Below are 21,309 nucleotides of genomic sequence, written 5' to 3'. Positions count from 1 at the left end.
TTGAAGGAACTGAACTATATATCGTTTATTGATGTAAAAGTTCTCTATCCCATTCCTGCCATGTCATACAAGTTTTACGTACTTAAACCAACGAAAATAAAAGCAAAATAAAATACTGTTACAATAAAATCAAGCCAATAATAATAGCTGACTGCTGAATCTATAAGTAATTACACGAGACTGCAGGAGTGAGTCTCTCTCGACTAGATCGTCTCTACTAGCTAGCTAGATCTCTCCTTCCTCCTTAATCTCTTCAAGTTCAGGCCAATAATCCTCAAATCATAAAAGCAGACCAAGCTCTTCAAGCCTCCGAGTTCTTGCCAGATAGGATCCACCACAGAGTTTGACCATGTCCTTCTCTGTTTCCAAGTTATTTACAACATTGAATTTGGCTTCCTCTGCCAACTCCTCTAGTGCAAGCCGTTCCCTGCATAGCACTTTCAACCTGGCTGCTCTAGTCTCACCTTCAATTCTAGCTTTCTCTTCATTTTGCCTTGTTTCTAAAAGTTGCTTTGCTCTCAGCATTCCCATCATCACATCAGCCTTGTTACTACTGCCACTCTTGTCAATGAGCTCCTTTCTATATCTGGCTTTCGCGATAGTATCTGCAAATCGAATCCTGATTGCTGCCGCACGAAGAGCCTTCGGATCGAATTTGGTCTCATCAGTCTCATCAGGCTTATCCTCTTTCAGTACTGTTGGATTTTTCGAAAGAGATGAAACCTTTTGGCCCAAGTAAAAGCTCTCACAAGCTTTCTTCTTAATCACCGGTTCCCATCTGACCTCGAAAACTCTAATAAGCTTTTTAGCGTTCTTGTGAAGCGGATTCGCAGGAGGATAATAACGAATCGCATTCTCATAGACCAATCGAACATCTTTGGGAAACTCTTCAGCGATATTGACGTAGAGATTCTTGGCGAGTTTGGACTTGATCGTGACGAAGTCCATTGGCTTCGATATAACAGAGAAGTAATCAGGTTTTTCATGACGAGCTCCTCGAAACGCGAACCAAATCATTCGTCTCTCATCGATTCTAGTACCTTTAGACACAGATCATACATGGACGACGACGACTCGCCATCCAGATCCAGCTTTTGCTTCTTCTTCGTATTTCCCTGATCATCATCATCACGCTGCTCTTCTGCTTTACGCTTCTTCCTCGATGGATTGATTTCAGAGCCAAGGTATATCCTCAGTTTTGTTTCTGTAACCATTCTAACAACAACACAAACCCTAGTTAATGTCTTCGCGGTGATCGAATGGAAAAAACAAAAAACGCAAAAAAAATTATGAGTGAAAGAAGTTACTGCCGTACTTACCTTATATACACATTAGGATTAGGGCTTTTTGTTTTAATTATTGTGATTAGTAACTAATTATAGCCATTGTGAATGATCAAGTTAGTATGGATGATTAGTGTCATGTTAATTATTATAATTACGTTTAGTTTAGTCCCCTAATTGTATTTCCTTTTCTCAATGAGGAGAGGAGCGTAGTAGTGTAAGTGTAAATAATTTAGGAATCTTCTTTGCAGTTTTTTTTTTTTTTTTTTTTTTAGTTTAATTATATTATTTAAATATATATATATATATATATATATATATAAAGAAAAAGGTTACAAAAAAGGATAAATATTCATAAACATGGAAAAAAAAATTTCTCTATAACAACGATGACAAGGGCGACAGCAGATCTAAGGATCTAGGGTTCTCAATGGTTTCGATTGCTACTGGGTTCTTTTGGTTTTGGAATTGTGAAGTTTCTGGGTATTCATTCTTTCTTGGCTCTTTCGGTGATGGAAAAGAGAGAAAAGGTTTCAGTATTTTTGAAGGAGAGGTTTCGCGATTGCCATGGGGATTTGTCCCGACTTTGGCGGATGGGCATTACTTGGGATTGCGGGCACATAAATGGGAGATTTCATCAGGATCACTATCCTTTTTGGTTTTTTGGATCTTTGTCTTGATGAGATCTCTGTGGTTTGGAGGATCGGATATCGCTGATCTGGCTAAAGGGTTATTTGTGGAAGGCGGATCTTTGATTTTTTCAATCAGATCGTTTCAGATTTATTCTGATGTCTATGGATACAAAGTTGGTTGATTTCTCTGGGGGATTTGGTCGTGATATCGATCATTTCCTCGATCTGGCGGAATCAGTGGGATTTCACTGATTGTCATCAATGGTTTTTCACGATTCTGTGTTCTAGGCAAGTTGAGAAGTATAAAAGGGGCTTTTCTCCTTGTTTAGTTCTCATCACAGCTTGTTTGCTATTTATTCTCTTGGTTTCTCTTACAATTTTTCTCTCTTTCTCTGTTTTTCCGGTTCCATCTTGTCACTGGTGATCATGTCGCAGAGTGGTCTGCTGGGGAAGAATGGGTCGGGGAAGAAGGCTGATGGTTTGGTTCCCAAGCGGAAGATCAAAATACCATACTTTGATAACTCGACTTTGATCAAGGGGTACTCTAAGACAGTGGTGGGTCGATGTATGAATCCACGGTTGCAAGACATGAAGTCTCTTCTGTTTATGCTTCCTCGGATTTGGCATCTGGAAGGCAAAGTTGTGGGAGCAGACTTAGGCCTCGGGAAGTTCCAATTTGATTTCGACAATGAGGAGGATATCACAGAGGTTCTTCAAATGGAACCGTTTCACTTTGATCGGTGGATGCTGTCAATGGTACGATGGAGCCCAACGGTAGACCCGGATTACCCTTTGGGCATTACCTTTTGGGTCAGAGTGATAGGAGTTCCGTTCCAATTCTGGGCTGAACCTACCTTCAGGAGCATCGGTGAGGATTTTGGTCGTGTTGTAGCAGTTGATATCGATGGAGGACGAGTCCGAGTTATAGTGAATGGTTTCAAACCATTATGTTTTGACACGGTCATAGAGTTTTATAATGGTGAGGAGACCTTTGTTACCTTGCGGTTTGAGACGCTCTATGGTTATTGCAAACGATGCTCCAGCATGTGTCATGCTATGGATCATTGTCCTTTGCTGACATCAGCTAAGTCTACTCAGGTTTCTCCCGTCCCTATGGAGGAGGAAGTGACCAGGCCATTTCAAAGCTACAAGGGAGCGGTTATAAGTGATCGGAAAAAGGGCAAGGAGAAGGTGAGTGAGGGTTCAGGCGTGGCTCACAATACTGAGCGACAACGAACAAACAGAGGTCGACATGCTTCGGGAGGTAAAACTCGATCTGGTGGGGACTTTGGTGCGCCATTTGCTAAGCCAAAAAGTGTTCCAAGTTATGTCCAGGTTAATGATAATCGCCATATGGCTCGAGTTGCTGCGAATGTCCTTGCTTCAGTGGTGGTTCCGACTGAGAAACAAGAACAAGGTCAATCTCTGGGTCCTACCGAGCAGAGTCTGTTGGCTCAGGAGGCTGGTGTTCGTCCCCAACCACCAAAGAGGATTCGACGGCCTCTTTTTCAAGATCCCAGTGTAGATGTGGATGGGTACCAGGCTCCGACTTTGCGGTGTGAACAGGGTGGTGAGGTTTTTGCAGGGTCGACGGAAGGCCAGACTGAGGCAGGGGGCTCAGTACCGACATCTATGTTGTTTGCTCCAGCTTTTCCTGTAGCTCAGGATTTGGATGGGGTGAAAGATAGTGAATCAGCAATACAGGTTGAGGATGGGATGGATTTGGGGCATGAGGATAATCCTGTAGGTGCGGCAGTTACAGCTGGTCTTGTCGACCAGGTGGTAGCTCCGGTGGGCAGTGAAACTTTGGGTTCACCAATCCTGAAGGATGGCGGTCTGGCTAGCGAGGGTTCGGCTACTCATTTTGATGGCTCAGGTGCGGATTCAGCGACTTTAGGAGAGGAGTTGGCTGATGAAGGGGAGGACCCTATGGATACATTGGCCGCTACTGAAGCATCATCCTCCTCTAATCCGGTTGTGGATAAGGGTCGTAAGCAAAAAGCCTCTTTGGCCTTTAAGGGTACAACTTGTAACAAGTTGAATGTTTACTTGCGCGCAACTCTGAAGAAACGCCCTGCACCTAGGTCTAATGATCTGGGCGGCGAGGAACCTAACCCGAAGAACCAGGACACGGAAAAGGGAGCAGCTGGTGGGTCCAAGCCACCTAAACCACAGAACAATAAATGAGGATCTTAAGCTAGAACTGTCAGGGGCTAGGAAATAAAGCGACTATTGGATATCTCAGGGATTTATGGGGGAAGCATCGGCCAGAATTTTTGTTTTTCTCTGAAACAAGGCAATATTTTTCTGTTTTAGAACCTTTTGTTGGACATTTTGGTTATTCTGATTTAAAAACGGTTGAACCGATTGGTTATAGTGGGGTCTTGCCTTTTTTATAATAATAATAATAATAATAATAAAATTAATAATGTTTCTATATTATTTACCTCCAACAGACTTATTGATGTGGAATTAGTGTACAAAGGGAAATTAATTTATCTCACTTTTGTTTATGGCAATCCGGTTCAAAAGAATCGGGAATTGGTTTGGGAGAGGTTAACACGGATTGGTTTAAACAGGGATTTACCTTGGTTTTTAATTGGGGATTTTAATGAGCTGAAAGGCAATCATTAGAAGAGAGGTGGAAAACTGCGCCACGCTTCTTCTTTTGTGCCTTTCAACACTATGATTCGACATTGCGGCCTTCTTGAATTTCCTTCTCTCGGCGATAGTCTTTCCTGGCAAGGATGGCGAGATGAGAAGCCAATACGTTGCCGGTTAGATCGGGCTCTAGCGAATGAAGAATGACATGGTATGTTTAAAGATTCTTTTACAGAATATTTAATGATGATTGCATCGGATCATAAGCCCCTAGTCGCAGTTATTGAGGATAAGGTTCATAGGGGTCGAAGTGGTTTTCGATTTGATAGACGGTGGCTGGATAAGGAGGGTTTCTATGGTGCAGTTGCTGAAGGTTGGGATGCAAACTCAACCGACGCTCCCACGTTAATGGATAAAATTACCACATGTCGGAGGGCGATCTCTCGCTGGCGGAAGGCACAATTACCTTACGGGCGGGAGACAATTGAGGACTTAAAATCTTAATTAGCGGCTGCACAGGAAAACGATGCTACTACGGTTAATGAACTTGCAGAACTCACTTGGCGGTTGCGGGAGGCGTATATGGATGAGGAAGTGTATTGGTATCAGAAAAGCAGAAGTCAGTGGATGAAACTCGGGGATCATAATACCGGCTACTTCCATGCTCAAACGAAGCAGCGAAGGGCTCGGAATCATATTGTTGGCCTCCATGATCAGCATGGAGTTTGGACGACGGAGGAGAGTGGTATTCAAAATATTGCGATATCTTATTTTCAAGAGTTATTTACCTCGTCGGATCCCTCGGATCTTCAGGAAATGTTAGACGAGGTTCCCTCGTCTATTACTTCAGAGACAAACGATTTTTTGACCCGCGAGGTTACCGAGCAGGAGGTCAAACAAGCGCTTTTCATGATGCATCCAGATAAGGCTCCGGGACCAGATGGTATGACTGCCCTCTTTTACTAGAAAGCCTAGACTACGGTTAAATCTGATCTAGTTTTATTGGTCAATTCTTTCATGTGGAATGGGGATTTTGATGAAAGGTTAAATGTGACAAATATATGCCTTATTCCAAAGGTGGATAAGCCGACGAGGATGACAGTGTTACAGCCCATTAGCCTATGTAATGTTGGTTATAAAGTTATATCTAAGGTTTTGTGCCAGCGACTTCGCACCATTTTACCATCCCTTGTTTCGGAAACACAATCAGCATTTGTTGAGGGACGTTTAATCTCAGATAATATTTTGATTGCTCAGGAAATGTTTCATGGTCTACGAACCAACCCTTCTTGCAAGGGGAAGTTCGTGGCTATTAAGACGAATATGAGTAAGGCTTATGACCGAGTGGATATCATGCAATTCGGTTTGTTGAATATTTGCTCAGGCAATTCGATTTTTGCGACAAATGGATATCATGGATTATGTACTGTGTGACATCGGTTCAGTATAAGGTTTTGATTAATGGCCAGGCTCATGGCTCCATTAATCCTGGTCGGGGACTACGTCATGGGGACCCTTTGGCACTTTACCTTTTTATTCTTTGCACGAAGGTGCTTATCGCTCATTTTCGGAAGGCTGAGCGGCTGAAACTTCTTACTGGGATTAAGGTTTCGACTGCTAGTCCTCCCATTTCCCATCTCTTATTTGCAGACGACAGTCTTTTCTTCTGTCGGGATACGAAGGAGCAATGCGAGGTGGTACTAGGGATCCTTGGGAAATATGAAAGGGTTTCGGGTCAACAAATAAATTTTCAGAAGTCCTCGGTCCAGTTTGAACATACGGTGGACAATGATCTTCGGGAGGAGCTGAAAGGGGTTCTAGGGATCACAAATTTGGGTGGTATGGGATCTTACTTAGGTATTCCGGAAAGCTTAGGGGGTGCTAAGACGAAAATATTTTCGTTTGTATAGGATAGGTTGCAAGTCCAGGCTAGTGGGGGGCCAGCTAGGCTTTTGTCAAAGGGCGGCAAGGAGGTAATGATCAAGTCTGTTGCTACGGCTGTTCCTAATTTCGTTATGTCGTGCTTTCGGTTACCTAAGACGGTTACGAGGAAATTGACTAGTGCAATTTCTAATTTCTGGTGGAGGTCGTCTGGACAATCACGAGGGTTAAACTTTGTCATGGTAAAGATACAGGAGGTCTGGGTGTTCAGTGTTTGGATGATTATAGCACGGCGTTGCTGGCGAAGCAGCTCTGGCGTTTGATTACAGTATCGGATTCACTTTTCACACGGGTGTTTAAAGGACGCTACTATCGGCATTCTGATCCTTTGGATCCTATTAAATCTTATTCCCCCTCCTATGGGTGGCAGAGTATGATTTCTGCTCGCTCTCTGGTTAAGAAAAGACTCATTAAACGGGTAGGATCTGATGCTTCCATCTCTGTATGGACTGACCCATGGATCCCTGCTCAATCCCCGAGACCAGCACTAAGCACATGGTTGCCTTCTGACCCTTTGCTTCGAGTTACAAATTTCATTGACAGGAGTTCCAACTCCTGGGATATGGCTCAGCTTACGACTACTTTTGTGCCGGCCCCAGAATTTTTCCCCTCGGAGTTTGTTGTCACAAATATGGATTTCCTTTTTTGGCGGTTTACAAATGTCCCAGACTATGAATTTTTCCCTTGGATTCTGTGGTATATCTGGAAAGCGCGTAATGATAAACTTTTTGGTAACCTTGATTCCAACCCCCTAGCCATCTTGCGGTTAGCAGAGGATGAGGCAAAAGCCTGGGCTTCGGCTCAAGTGGATGAACTGACATTACCTTTGGATGTTCCCGTTGCGACAGGGCATCGTGAAAGTAGGGGCTTACAGGTTCCTAGGCCCCTATCGAGCTATATTTATTTTGTAGATGGTTCTTGGAAAGCAACAGATCGTTTCGCGGGTAGATGATGGTTTTGTACTTCGCCCTGGGGTGATGCCCCTACTATGGGTGCTGCCAACCATCACCGTAGTCTATCTCCTCTTCATGTCGAGATTGAAGCCCTTGTTTGGGCTATGCGCTGTATGATTGGAGCGGATAACCAATCCATTGTTTTTTTCACCGACTGCTCCGACTTAGTGAAGATGGTGTCTTCGTCTTCCGAGTGGCCAGCTTTTACGCCTTATTTTGAGGACATACCGACGGATAAGGAGGAGTTTGCTTCTTTTTCTTTGGTCTACTTCCCTCACTCTCAGAATGGTAAAGCGGATAATCTTGCGCGACGTGTTCGCATATTACCGCATTTAGCTAGCTATGTAAACAATATTTTTACGCATTCGGTTGTTTGAGCCAATCTTATATTTTATTGTAAAAAAAAAAAATGGATAAATATATTAAAAGAAAAAATAAAAAGAAGGCTAAAGATGAATTTGATTGTGAAACAACAAGTGGAAGAAGAACACAACAACTCTGGTCTCGTTTCCTCCGCCGGAGAGAGAGATAGAGAGAGGAACTGATATTTAGATTCAAAATCCCTTCTTCTTCTTCTTCTTCATTAGATTCACAACAACAATGCCAAGCGTCAAGCTGAAACATCATTCTCCTTCACCCGAAACCATTACCTCCTCCTCCTTCGACTCCGTCCGTCTCCTCTCTCGCGAAACTCTCCGCATCAGCGCCTCTCTCGCTTCCCCTCCCGATGATGACCTCCCTCTTCTCTCTCCTCCCTCTCCCGATTCTCAATTTCTTCATTCCACTCTCAGATTGATCTGCTGCGAAGAAATCGACGGCCGTCGGTTTAAGTATGTCGCCGAGACCGATGGTTCTTCTGGTGGATTCAAGAAAAACTCATTTCGTGCTATTAGCTTGCACTCTCCTCAGACTCCTTTTGATGTATGCCAGGTTCCATGGATTTAAAACCTATTCCTTTTGGTTGGTTGATGCTATTATTTGAAATTGGATCAATTAAGTGAAACGTGTTCAAATTGTGTATTACAGGAAGTGGGTTCGTTTCTTAGATCTTATGTTGTACCTGAAGGCTTTCCCGGGAGTGTTAATGCGTCTTATGTTCCGTATATGACTTGGAGAGCTTTGAAAGTATGATTCTTCTTTTGAGTTTTTGTTTGTTTGTTTTGTTTAGAATTCTGTGTTATTGATTGATCTTTTTGACTGTTTGATGATGATGATGTTGTAGCATTTCTTTGGTGGAGCTATGGGTGTGTTTACTACTCAAACTCTTCTTAATTCTGTTGGAGCTTCAAGAAACAGTTCTGCTTCTGCTGCTGTTGCCATCAATTGGATTCTCAAGGTTTGCTTTTTCCTTTCTAGTTCATGCATGTGGTTTCTTCAATTACATTATATCTAATGTGTTGCAGAAGTATATAAATCCTTCTATATGAGATGAAGACTCGCTCACTTCATTGTTGAATATCATATAAATTTTTTTAGGATGGTGCTGGACGTGTTGGAAAAATGCTTTTTGCGCGGCAGGGAAAGAAGTTTGATTATGATTTGAAACAGGTACTTATTTGGTTCGATGACTTAAACATGTGCTTTTGTTGACTCTCTCTCACCTTCTAACTCACTTTGGCTTGCAGTTACGGTTTGCTGGTGATCTATTGATGGAGCTGGGTGCTGGTGTAGAGTTAGCGACTGCTGCAGTTCCACATCTTTTTCTTCCACTGGCTTGTGCTGCTAATGTTGTTAAGGTAGTGTCATCATCTTTTAACACTAAGAACTGTTATTAATTTTCAATAGTTTTGTTAGTCTTTCATTTTTTTTTTGTATCAATTATCAGTTTGTATCTTGCATTGTTTTATCACAGAATGTTGCGGCTGTAACATCAACATCTACTCGTACACCGATCTATAAAGCCTTTGCTAAAGGAGAAAACATAGGAGATGTCACTGCTAAGGGGGAGTGTGTTGGTAATATTGCTGATCTGGTATGACCTTTTTCTCATTATCACTTGGGTGTTTTGTTGGTTTAATCTGTCAAGCTGAATGAAACATGGACTTTTAGAAGCGAAATTGCTACTTGTCACTAGTGGCTCTCACAATAGATTTTGTTTGATGTTATTAAGTGCTTATTGTATCTTTTTGAGTTTTAAAATTGTTTTCATTTGTTATGATTTTTTTCTACGTGAAGATGGGAACTGGGTTTAGCATCCTGATATCCAAAAGAAACCCTTCTTTGGTCACAACCTTTGGTCTTCTATCATGTGGCTATCTCATGAGCTCATACCAAGAGGTATAATCTATCTTTGTTTCAAGTATATCTCTTTTACTCCTCTTCAGGATTTCTGGATTTTTTGTTTACAAAGACGTCGCTGGTTCCCTTTCAGGTTAGATCTGTAGTATTGCATACTCTAAACCGTGCGAGATTTACAGTAGCAGTGGAGTCCTTTCTCAAGACTGGTAAGCTATGATGCTTTGGTAGTATGAACATGAGTGTACTCCTATAGCTCTGATATCCCACTCCCAGTGTTTTTTGGCCAACCTAGTCACATTCAAACTTCACAGATTGAACTTTCTATCTATCTGCAGGGCGGGTTCCCTCACTGCAGGAAGGTAATATCCAAGAAAAGATATTCACTTTTCCATGGGTGGATGATCGGCCAGTGATGCTTGGTATGTGTTGTTATCTGTTCCTAAGAACTTATATTTTTTTTTTGGTTAACATTACTGATATGGATTTTCATACCATTTGGCAGGAGCCAGATTTAAGGATGCATTCCAAGACCCCAGCACATATCTGGCAGTAAAGCCATTCTTCGATGTATGCGTTTTGTCCTTTATGTCATATATCAAGCTGAAACCTTTTTGGTTCCATATTTGACTTAATTCTCTCTTCGTATGGCAGAAAGAAAGATACATGGTAACATACAGCCCTACCAAGGGTAAAGTGTATGCACTGCTCAAGCATCAGGCTAACTCGGATGACATTCTCAAAGCAGCATTTCATGTGGGATAATTTTCCATCTTATATATCTCTAATCTGTGGAGAAGAAGTAATAAAGGCCTAAATTTTCTCATTCGTTTGCATGATGATATCACAGGCACATGTGCTTCTTCATTTCATGAATCAATCAAAAGATGGTATCCCAAAATTGATGGAGCAGTCAGATCCTGCTTTTGCTCCTATGGAATATGAGCTTGAGTCTCGGATTGCTGAGTCGTGTGAAATGGTTTCTACATCATATGGCATCTTCAAAAGCAGGGCTGCAGAACAGGTAACTTGGTAGAAATCTGTTGATACTTCTATGTTTTTAGAGTATGCAATTATTGAAAGAGCTGGATCGTCCATATTGTCAGGGTTGGAGAATGTCAGAATCTCTGCTTAATCCTGGCCGGGCTAGGTTATGTCATGTGAATGAGGGGGAGTAAAACAATGTCTGGTTAATGGTCATTGACCTGAATCGGCTTTTATAGTTATTTCACTGCACACTCTAAATTTTGCTGTCTTGGTTTAATGAAGAAGAAACAGGTTTTGGTTGGTACACGTTTTTATTAACCATGCTGTAAAAAAATAGAATGATATGTAGCACTTGTAAATTGTGGGAATGCCACTGGTGCAATTTAACAGTTGAATCTTCTTTGTGTACCACTTCACACCATAATTGTCAGTTTGTTACACGAATTTTATAAACATAGAAGACTTGCGGTTCACATTGGTGGACCGCAAAACCCAACTTTGGATCCATTTTGAAATCCTTAGAGAACCTATATAACTAAGTCCTTTCCAGGTACTTGTGTAAAAAAGTTTTTTGACATCTTATTAATGATTACGTTCTGAACTGTAAAAATAATCGACCTTAAAGATATATTCAAGGTGTTACATATTTTCTCCAAATTTCAGATCAGACGCATACTGTAGTCGAACATTGTAGAGACAGCCCAAGATTAGATATAAATGAAACTTCATAGAAACTTCAGAAACAAAGAGACTTATTCACATTAAAATACACAACAAACAAAGTCTTTGCTATAACCGTTTGTGAACAGAGTCACTTGTAAGTCCTTTATTAGCATGAACAGATCACGCTCTGAAAAGGGAAACCCGTTATGAGGCTGACCAAGAAACGGGCACGCGAATTATTAGAAACAACAGAACAAAGGAATGCAGAAGTATAGCGACGAGTAAGTCCAAGAACCAGCAATGCACAATGACCCCTTAGTTCAAGTTCAAGTTCAAGAAGATGGCAGCGTAAATGAAAGAAGCACGTTTCAATTAGCAAGCACGCTTTTAAACTGAGCTATTGATTCAATAGCCTTGTCAAACTCACTATCCTCCAATGCAAATGAAAAGCGGCAGTAACCAGGAATTCCGGTCCAGGAACCGCTGTTCAAGCAAACACCAGTATGACTGAGGAACACGTCCCTCATATTTGAATCCGTAAGCTTGACTTCCTGTCCATCTCCTGCTTTCACCTTTACTGTTTTGTTGAGATATGCTTTCGGCTTTGCCACCATTGAGATTCCCGCTGAGGGTTGGATAACCTCCCAACCAGAGTTCTCTAATACCTGTTTTCAATATTTCACAAAAAGAAGATTAACAACCTAACACCATGCGGTTATAGAATCAACATTTACCTACTCTGCTGCATTGTTAACAAAAACATGAAATTGAACAAATTCATCTACAACTACTTAAACCTTTTGTTTGTTTGCTTTTACGTTTTATTGTGTATTTTTTCCATACGAAATCATAGCCTTAACCATGTGAGAGATTTTTTTGCAAAAGAAATTTTCTGAAGGCAGGAATGAGTACCTCTTTTAAGCGTTTGGATCTGCCCTCCAACGTTTTAATGGTTTCAGAAACGGCATCCAAAAAGTCACCCGCCTTCTCTTCTTTCAGAGCCAACATCTTCTTAGCAGCATATTTCACAGTGCTGTGCGGTTTACTCAGGCCTGGGAGGGTATGGAAGGCATCAATGACAGACTGATCCAAAACTAGAAACCCGAGTTTCAGAGCTCCACTTAGTAGATTCAAAGAGAGACATCCAAGAAGCGAAACTGACAAGGATGAATCCAATTTCGACAGAGCATTCTTCAAATCCCAGCTAGTTGCACTGTATTCTAATCCGGAGAATGAAGTATCAATGATGACCTTTGCTCCAAACTTAGCACAAGTAGCCAATAATATATTCATTTCCTCATTGCTGTACACCAAGCCTGTAGGGCTAACTGTTGGTCCAGATATACAAACCCACGGCTTCTTGACAGACTCGAGTGCTTTCGTTAGGCTCATTTCCGTCAGCTTAAAGCCATCACTAGACTCAGTAGGCATATTCACAACATTAGCTTTTAAAAATTTGGCAGCAGCAACATAATTCCCATTTGTGCCAGCAGGTAAACAGAGTGTTCCACCTTCTTGAGCGCAACACATGACCAGTTTATTGAATAGTGCTAGTGAGCCATCAGCATATACAAAGCCTGTGCTGCTTTTGGTTGGAAACCCATAATTAGTCCATACAAACTGCTTAATACTTGGGTTGATATCAACTTCTGCTTCAGATATGTTCTGCCTCACAAAACTTTCAAAGATTGCAGCCTTAACAGATCGTGGAATTGGCAAGAAACTTTGATCCACGTCCATGTGGATTAGAGAACTGTCGTCAATCTCAGTGACTGAAAGCTCAGCATCTTTCAGAATAGAGACGGCTGAGCTTGAAAATCCAATGATCTCTTCAGACTTTGTCTTCTCACTTTCCCTCTACAAGACACATAATATAGAACTGAATAGAGATGTTTCAACATACAATGGATACATTGGTTTAACATTGTTCCACAAACGAGCTTAATATAGAATTTTTTTGTTACTTCTATTGGCCGGGATTGTAAGGTTTAGGGTGTCATGATTACAAATCACTAAATGTCAAGATTTAATCAAGTACACCATAAGTCTTTTTTCAGCCGGCCTCTTTTTAAAGGAAATACTACTATGCAAGTCACAGTCACTGGGGACAAAAAATTAACTGAACTCACCCTGAGAATAAATCTATCACGTATGTTAGGACAGATTTAACTACATACCTCAGCGGGGGCATGACGATCAGCAAGCTGGAAAGCCAGAAGCTCATGGAAAAGGCAACCATAGTAGTATTGACTGATAATAGCAGTATGACCTTCTAAGACTTCCACAGTTTTGGATAAGGCCTTAGAAATGTCATCCACTTCTGAAATGACAAATGCTACTTCTAAATCTGAATAGACCTGCAGAACGCACATGACACTACTTTAAGAGCTTTAAGGAAATGAATCTCAGAGTTAATTCTTTCTCAATTAAATGACACAGAACATAATGCATACTTGTCACCGATGTGGTTGGACGAAAACTTTACCTTATTCTTTACCAGACCGCAGATAATTGCTGCATGAGAAGGTAGTTGATTTTCAGCGAGATATTTTAGTACTCCATTGGATGAAGGGAGGCTAGACAATTCAAAGTGATCAGATATATCCAAGAAGAGTCGACATCCAATTTCTCTCGTCACGTCCAACAGGTGCAAAAATGATGAACTGGTGATGACTTCAAATGGAGCCATTCCAGTAACTACCACCTGTGGCTTTAGTTTCTTAATGAGTTCTATCATCAGATCAGACTGGTGCGGGGATTCGATGACTGTGATTTGATCATCTGGTTTCTCCATGCTAGTGTTCTATAATTAAAAAGTTTCCGGTTAAGCACATCATAAACAGAAATCATCCATCAATAAAATACACTCGGAGGGACAGTCAATAAATTCATAGCAACGTCAAGTAAAATGATATCTTATGGCAGAACTTTCATCTATTAGAATACCAAGTGCATTTATATTCGTAGAAGAATATACGAACCAACTATCATTCTTTCTCACAGCACAGTCACTAAAATTAAATCCTAGTCTCACATGGTATACAAATCCTCATAAACAAGGAGCTTTTGCATCTCAATTGTAGGCTAATAACTCTACACCATCCATGATACTCTAGTTATCTTTTGAATTTAGCTACTAGTTTCTTCTCTATACACTCGAACTACTGGCTTTCCACTTCTACATTAAATGACTGATTATTTTGTTTTTATCTTGACTTGTTAATTTTCAACTACTTCAGTAAGAATTATTATGTCCTATTCCAGCTAGGAAGATATACCCACTCATAACACTAGGTGACACTTTAGCCAGCATCATAATAGCATCCCATTGTGTAGAAGCGCAATGCATCGCTTGCATCATTTCGTTCCAAAATACAGTAAAGTACTAGATATGGATAACAATTTTACCTCAATGGCTAGAGAGGTTAGCCAACTCCTCGGAAGTTGTCGAGTTAAATGCTCATCAACGATTGCAAGTCGAGGGGAGAATAACCGAAATGCACTCTCGATGGCTACAGCCCTTGATGGAAACACGACAATGTTCTTGCAAACAAAAAGAAGCAGACTCAGATATGATTGGAAGCTTTTGCGTGAAAGAAAAATTACAATGCTAGACATTTTATGAGTCCAGAAGTCTCAAGTGTTTCATTCTTTTCCATTCCACGAGATCTTTAAAAAGGTGTTTACTGTCTCAACAGCTATAAGAAAAATACAATAGAGAATAGTCTTACATCCTGATTAATTGGAATACGGTGGTATGTCCTCATAAAGCCTGCAATTAGACTGCAGAATCTTTTGCTGCCAGCTGGAGGTTCAAACGGGAAATAGGAGCTATTTTTCAAGACACTAGCAAGATAGGCTAGAAATGGAATTTTCTCATCAGCCACAGCTTCATCCTCGAAAGATAAATCCAGTGAATTACTGATTTCTTGAAATCCATTTTTCAAGAAGTCAAAAATTATCTTAACCTGTCAATCATAACCACCTTAATTGATTACTATGTTGTTCATAAAACATAAACATTTTGTCTAAAAGAAAGTTTATTTATCTACCCACTTGACTTGGTTGGCGAAGCTGACAACTATAAACCGATAAAGCATGGGAGATTCGTCCACCAGACTTTCCATAGGCCCATGCGGTTCGAGCACAAATTGGTTGGTCTCCGGCAAGTCCCATAAAAAACTCAAAACGATGAGGGCTGCTCCTCTCAATTTCAACTAATGCCGAGATATCGGTATCTGCAGCCTGTAAACACATATCAAGTGGCCATTGTGGAGGAGCATGTTCTTTCAAGACTTTAATGAAATTCTTACCTGAAGTATTTTAGTCTGCCACATCTGTGTAACACGGACTCCTCGCCGCTCAAACAAGCGTCTACAGACACCTTGCCCAGGACGACCACCCATGTTGAATATCATAATCCCTGCAGGTTTGATGACAGATATTCCCTCTTCCACCGCTCTGGCAATCAAACCTAAGCCAAACTGATCTTCAACAAAACCCTGAATATGTATACAAAAATTATCAAGCATTAACATTAACAAAGTAATATGATCTATCATTTACACCTTTTAGAGTAAATAAAAGCAAGAGAATGTGTCATCGCAGGCAACAGAAGAAAGAGAGGATGTTATGGATTTTACAGAGACAAAAAAAAAAATTCTGCTGTAATTACTCATCACAAACATGCCAAAGTTAGGTTGAAATGCGATATGGCATGCATACATATGACTGGCTCAATAATGCTACCAAAAGCTCACAGTGAGATTGCACATGAATTTTGATAGAAAAGGAAGAGAAGAAGCATCATGGACTAGACAATCGAAGGATATAACATGTAATTGGACAATACCAAAAGAGTTCTAGGTGCTAGTTTGCTAACGTACTATAGATACTTTCAAGAGTAATTTTGCTGGAAAAAAAACAAAGATTCCCTTACCTGAAGGGCACAATAGTTACTCAGCGAATGGAGAAATTCCTCACTTGCATTTTCTGTTATCAGCTTAGACATTGCTTCTGGGTTTGGATTAAGAATCTGCCACAAGAACATTGCATCAAAGGAAGCGCACATAAAAGGAATTCGTTAATTTATAGAAGTTTAAACTACTCCTACACATATAAGATATGGAGACCAGAAGGAAAAAATTACCTGAGGTATGCATCCTACAATTCTCTCGAGCTGAATTTTATTATCTCTACAATAACCAAGCAAATCAGATTCATAGAATTCCACTCTATCCAATAAAGTTTTCTTCTCGTCATCATAGACTGGTTCGCCATTATCATCAAGAGCGTTTAGGTACAAATTTATCCAAGAAATTTTTACAGCTCTAGGATTAATATCAAGCCCATATACCTGCAAAAACACGTAATTGTGAAGTTATAAGCTTGACACTGGTATGCTACTGTTAACTACCAAAAACTTACCTAAAGCATATCCAGGGTATGTATGAGGGGCAATATAAAAAATAGAAACAATAATCATACTAATAGATGACATTGCTACAGTTATTTCCCTTTCTACGAAGATGAAAGCATGTAGTCCTCCGACCCAAATTGAAAGCTTCAGTAGTGGTACTTCTAAAAATTCATTGAACATATACTGACCTTTGAAGGCAACCACTTAGCAGCTATGGCTATTGATATCCATCCATTCCCACAGCCAAGTTCAGCGATAGTCTTATCCTTGAAGATGGTGTCAGGATGTCTATTAAGTCCTTCATAAAATGTGAATGACCAGTCTTCTGGAATAAAAATACTAGGAATGACCATCATGGTTAACTTTTTTCTGGACTGAAAACCTGCAGAAAAGAGTGGAAGATGTATTGGTGTCTGATACAAACATGAATCCTAATTATAAGGTAGCCAATATCAGCTGCAATAGGATGTAAGAGATACACTGCAAGAAGTTCCTAGAAAGAAAAAAAGAATTTCCAACTGCTGATATAAATCTTAAACTCCGGTTGATCATGCCTTCTAATATTACTCAGAGCGACAGAATCAAGTAAAATTTCAGAACATTTTGCAAACTTTGCTTCTTGGAAAATAAATTAATACTCTAAAGGAACAGTTTGATATTAAATCTGTTTGTCACTGTGCATAAGCCTAAAGCTGATATGATCTCCCAACAGTCAGGAATACAAATATCGGCGTTGTTTGATTGCCATGATCAATGTCTTCCAGAGCAAACTTTTATGTTTGAAAGTCATAATCATGGTGGTACATAATGACACATGTTGAATCATTATAGAAACTCATATGAGAATGACAGACAACAATAGTTAAAAAAAGATACAAAAAAAAGAAGTGAAACGTGCAGTTGACTCAGTGTTACAAAGAAAACGACAAAGGGGCCTCGAAAAGCTAAATGTATAGTAAATCGTTAGCGTATTCATTGGACAAACAAGGCGACGTGTTTGTCAATTACTCGGCGATTGCAGTAAAAAAAACGACGAAATTGCCACCGGAATCATCCCACCTTCCCGGGAAATAAAGAAAACGAAACCAGAAAACAGATAATTCGGCGGCGAAGAAATCGATCACGAAGTCAACTAAACAAAATAATGTGAGATCGGATAGATAAATCTTAACAAAATCAACCAAATCAGTATGCGCAGCTCAATCAAATTCATTTAACAACATCTAATCACAAGAACAGAACAATACTCAAGGATCGTGTTAAAAAAGGAATCGGATCGATGAAACTACTAGTACCTTCGTATTGATCGAGGAAGATGTCCTGGATATGGAAATGGTAGGTTTGGAGAGACGACTCGGAGGATCCGACGCGTTTGTAGATGTCAGAGAGGAAGATCCGAGCCTTGGATCGAGTATTCGGATCCTCGAGCCGCTCCAGGACTGATCGCAAGGCGCCGTAAGCTGCGTCGCCGGATTGTTTGCACTGGTTGAGGAAATCGTCGACAGAGAGGTCCGCCATTATCGTCAACAAGCGATCGGAGTGAGTTTATTAGTAGAGAAAGAATGAAGAAAAAGTGAAAGTGTGGGTTTGGGTTTGTGACTCTCTCTCTCTCACCAGGCAATGCCAAGGAATCAAATAACTAATTTGATTCTATAATAATGCTGCATTTTGTGGCGTAGGATGACCTTTTGACTAATAAAAAATAACTAATTTTTATTTATTTATTCAACATATTTGTAAATTGTAAAAGTCTTTTTTGTCCCGAAAATGAGACCAAAAACATGGCTTTCGATATAAAGGTGCACAAAATTATAAAATAAATAGAAAGTTTGATTTTTTTAAAATAGAAAGTATGTAGTCTATAATATAAGATAGAGTAAATTAGTGGGTGGAATTAGAAACTAGTATTAGTCAAACTTAATTTCATGGTTTTAAGTGAAATAATAGTAGCGAATTTTGATAACAAATCCCAGTTATTTCTTATAAATTCATCTAAAGTCATCAATATAATCTTAAATCTTTTTAGTACAACTCAAATTACTCCAAACACTTGGTTACATACTTGATGGGAATAAAAAGAAAGCTATATCATGTAACAGAAATATATAAGAGAGAATAAGTACTTCTTGTTAACGTTACTAAAAAAAAAAGATATACCATCACGAAGCAAGCAGAGCAGTATCTCAAGAGAACTCTAAAGACGATAATTTATCTCCCATAAGTCTTAAAGACATAGATCTATAGTCTTTACATCATTTAGCTTGTCACTTCATAAGTGGAATGGAACACACATATATACATATTTAAAGCATATATATACGATACCATGGAACCAACTTACTCTAACTCTAAGGTTAAGAGTATTAGTGCAACAATAATAGAGACTTTGGATATACTAAGAGTAACATTTTGTTGGGATTTTATAGCCTTTTATATATATAATATAATACAAATTAAAGAGTAAAAAAGCAGTGACTTGCAAAGAGGAATGTTGGTATCATCCATCAAGCGTTAACGCAGTATTTTAACTTCTTTTAGATCAGTAGAGAAGTGCAAACTTGAGCTTATATTCAATGTACGTAGTCATATATATGTAATATCCTAGAATAGAACTTTGTAAAAGCTAATCTAATGAGTTACGGAATTACTTTGGCGACAAAAACATATTTATAAATAAATAAATAAACTCAAAGTTGTTATAATTTATAAGTTGAAGCCTAATGATTTGAGGCACATGCATAAACAAAAAAATTGAGTATTGTAATGGATAATGGATTATATTCCATGATATCATCATTGTTAACTCTCTCTCTCTCTCTAAATAAAACAAAGAATGATAAAATAAATGGTGTTGGGCCTGTTGGCCGGTGGGGAATCATGAGTGTACTTTATATAAAATATCTACTTGTTTTGATACATATTAATATGAAACCAATCAATAATTTTTTTTTTTAAATTACGAGGAAGAAACGTTATGGTTGTTGTGTATCATCAACTTTGCAGCAATCACGTGAAAACCCAGCAGAGACAGACCAAGTCTAGTCTAGACCCGAGGAAGGAAACAAACATTACTGATTCCGATAATGTCTTTTGGTTTTTTTCTAGCGTTCACTATTTTAATGGGATTATTTGTTAGTTTTTTCATATAGCTAGCTAGTAGATTACGATTCCTAATATCTACTACGTACGTTCGTAACTTAGCTATTAATTTCCTATAGATTACTATAGTAGATATTACTAATTTTGGCGGGTAATCTGTTTACGAAATCTAATTAATCCTAGAACATAACGATTACATAATTCGAATTGAGAATATTTACAACGAATAATAAAAAAGGTATTAACAAATATACATTGATGATTGATCATATCAAACTATAACTATACTGGTAATTAAAAAGAAAATAAGAGTAATTTTCTGATCCCACAAAATAATTTGTAAATTGGTTATTAATTACACTTTGTCTAATCACAAGAAAACTAAATCTTCTCTAGGCACCTAGAGTTTTGTTTCCCAAATGTATGAGGAATCCAGTTGAACAAACAAAGAGATGTCACACCGTCCTTAACTTAGGTGTCTGGAACTTTCATTCGAGTCACAAGACTTTTTTAAGAAACTTAAAATCCAAAATCTCAAAGTCAACGTCAAAGTTTCCTATGAGAAATTATGTGATTTGATGACACTCTACCCACATTGAGCCCTATTTGACACATGGGACGTTGGTAATTTGGCGGTTACATACATAGATGTGACCTTGCTAAGTAATTTGGAGAAAATACACTATTTGGTTTTATAGCGCACATCTTTTTGAGGTAAGTTACAACTGAATAGTTGCTTTTAATTAAATATATATCATAAAAATTAGTTATGAAATAAATAAGGTTGTGAAATGCATACTGAACTTTTAAAAAGAAATGCACACCCAACAAATTTTATGAAGGGAAGTAAGGTTTTATAAAGGGTTATGTATAACAAAAATATTAGCATTAATCTATAGTAACAATCTTTAATTAGAATTAATGATTGAACTTGTTTTAATCAAAGTCATGGCTTTTCAGTTTTCATGAAACTACTATATGGGCACATACGTATATGTTGAGAGACGCGTAAACTTGTATAAATACAATCGAATATATATGAAACTATTCACGAACTGTTTTTCTCAAAATAAAATATGAGATATTTAATTTTACTGAATTAATATAATCTTTTTTTTTTGGTTTATCAATGATATAAAGGGTCTTAAAGTTGTTTACCAGCGAAAAAGGAGTCTTAAAGTGACAAAAGCTATTAAAATTGAGCCATATACATAAGAAAGACGTGTTGAGTAGTTATAAAAAAAGAAACCCATAAATCACTGTGAGGTCCAGGAACGCATAAATGAATGTAAAAAAGTCGTGTTTCCTTAGGTTTGAGTGTTGTGTTGGAAGATTTGGTATTGAACTGCTAGTTCCTGTCCGAAGGAATGGTGCGTGCGTGCCTACGGATCCAAAATCTTTCGGATAATTAGAAAAAAAAATGAAAATAAAATTCGTAAACTAATCCAACTTGAAAAACACACACATATATAAATGTATAGAAATTTGTAATTTTC

At 39.0% G+C, this 21,309-nt stretch overlaps 5 protein-coding genes across 6 annotated transcripts; 3 read left to right on the top strand and 2 right to left on the bottom strand.

The window, feature by feature from the left end:
- On the bottom strand, positions 1-1,264 carry LOC147935199 (transcription factor GTE12-like). The gene has a single exon (XM_087474842.1). It carries the CDS (start codon positions 1,015-1,017, stop codon positions 280-282), a length of 738 nt encoding a protein of 245 aa, XP_087330968.1. The 5' UTR covers positions 1,018-1,264; the 3' UTR covers positions 1-279.
- Positions 1,265-2,208: 944 nt separating this feature from the next.
- LOC147935198 (uncharacterized) lies at positions 2,209-4,289 on the top strand. Its single transcript, XM_087474829.1, has one exon. It carries the CDS (start codon positions 2,342-2,344, stop codon positions 4,100-4,102), a length of 1,761 nt encoding a protein of 586 aa, XP_087330955.1. The 5' UTR covers positions 2,209-2,341; the 3' UTR covers positions 4,103-4,289.
- Positions 4,290-7,019: 2,730 nt separating this feature from the next.
- Positions 7,020-7,409, top strand: LOC147935197 (uncharacterized). The gene has a single exon (XM_087472899.1). The coding sequence runs from the start codon at positions 7,020-7,022 to the stop codon at positions 7,407-7,409; it is 390 nt and encodes a 129-aa protein (XP_087329025.1).
- Positions 7,410-7,785: 376 nt separating this feature from the next.
- LOC104725484 (protein root UVB sensitive 6) lies at positions 7,786-11,027 on the top strand. 2 transcript variants are annotated; one of them, XM_010444152.3, is made up of 13 exons: positions 7,786-8,331; positions 8,437-8,535; positions 8,633-8,746; positions 8,887-8,958; positions 9,036-9,146; positions 9,263-9,382; positions 9,586-9,687; positions 9,782-9,854; positions 9,984-10,067; positions 10,151-10,215; positions 10,300-10,401; positions 10,496-10,669; positions 10,752-11,027. In XM_010444152.3, exons 1-13 carry the CDS (start codon positions 8,011-8,013, stop codon positions 10,821-10,823), a joined length of 1,509 nt encoding a protein of 502 aa, XP_010442454.1. In that variant the 5' UTR covers positions 7,786-8,010; the 3' UTR covers positions 10,824-11,027. The 2 variants fall into 2 exon arrangements, with proteins under 2 accessions (XP_010442454.1, XP_010442453.1); XM_010444151.3 differs by having other exon boundaries at positions 7,806-8,340.
- A 312-nt stretch (positions 11,028-11,339) lies between these two features.
- Positions 11,340-18,408, bottom strand: LOC104725483 (methionine S-methyltransferase). The gene is made up of 12 exons (XM_010444150.3): positions 18,010-18,408; positions 16,903-17,096; positions 16,445-16,651; positions 16,235-16,330; positions 15,609-15,797; positions 15,352-15,540; positions 15,027-15,263; positions 14,704-14,838; positions 13,781-14,098; positions 13,473-13,652; positions 12,208-13,152; positions 11,340-11,960 (listed from the first exon to the last, which is right to left on the bottom strand). The coding sequence occupies exons 1-12, from the start codon at positions 18,230-18,232 to the stop codon at positions 11,664-11,666; spliced, it is 3,210 nt and encodes a 1,069-aa protein (XP_010442452.2). The 5' UTR covers positions 18,233-18,408; the 3' UTR covers positions 11,340-11,663.
- Between the last annotated feature and the right edge of the window lie 2,901 nt (positions 18,409-21,309).

The sequence above is a fragment of the Camelina sativa genome, chromosome 11, assembly GCF_030686135.1.
Source record: "Camelina sativa cultivar CO46 ecotype springtype chromosome 11, ASM3068613v1".
In the NCBI taxonomy this organism is placed as follows: domain Eukaryota; kingdom Viridiplantae; phylum Streptophyta; class Magnoliopsida; order Brassicales; family Brassicaceae; genus Camelina; species Camelina sativa.
The sequence above is the reverse complement of the archived record's forward strand: the minus strand, read 5'-3'. Positions and strand labels throughout refer to the sequence as shown.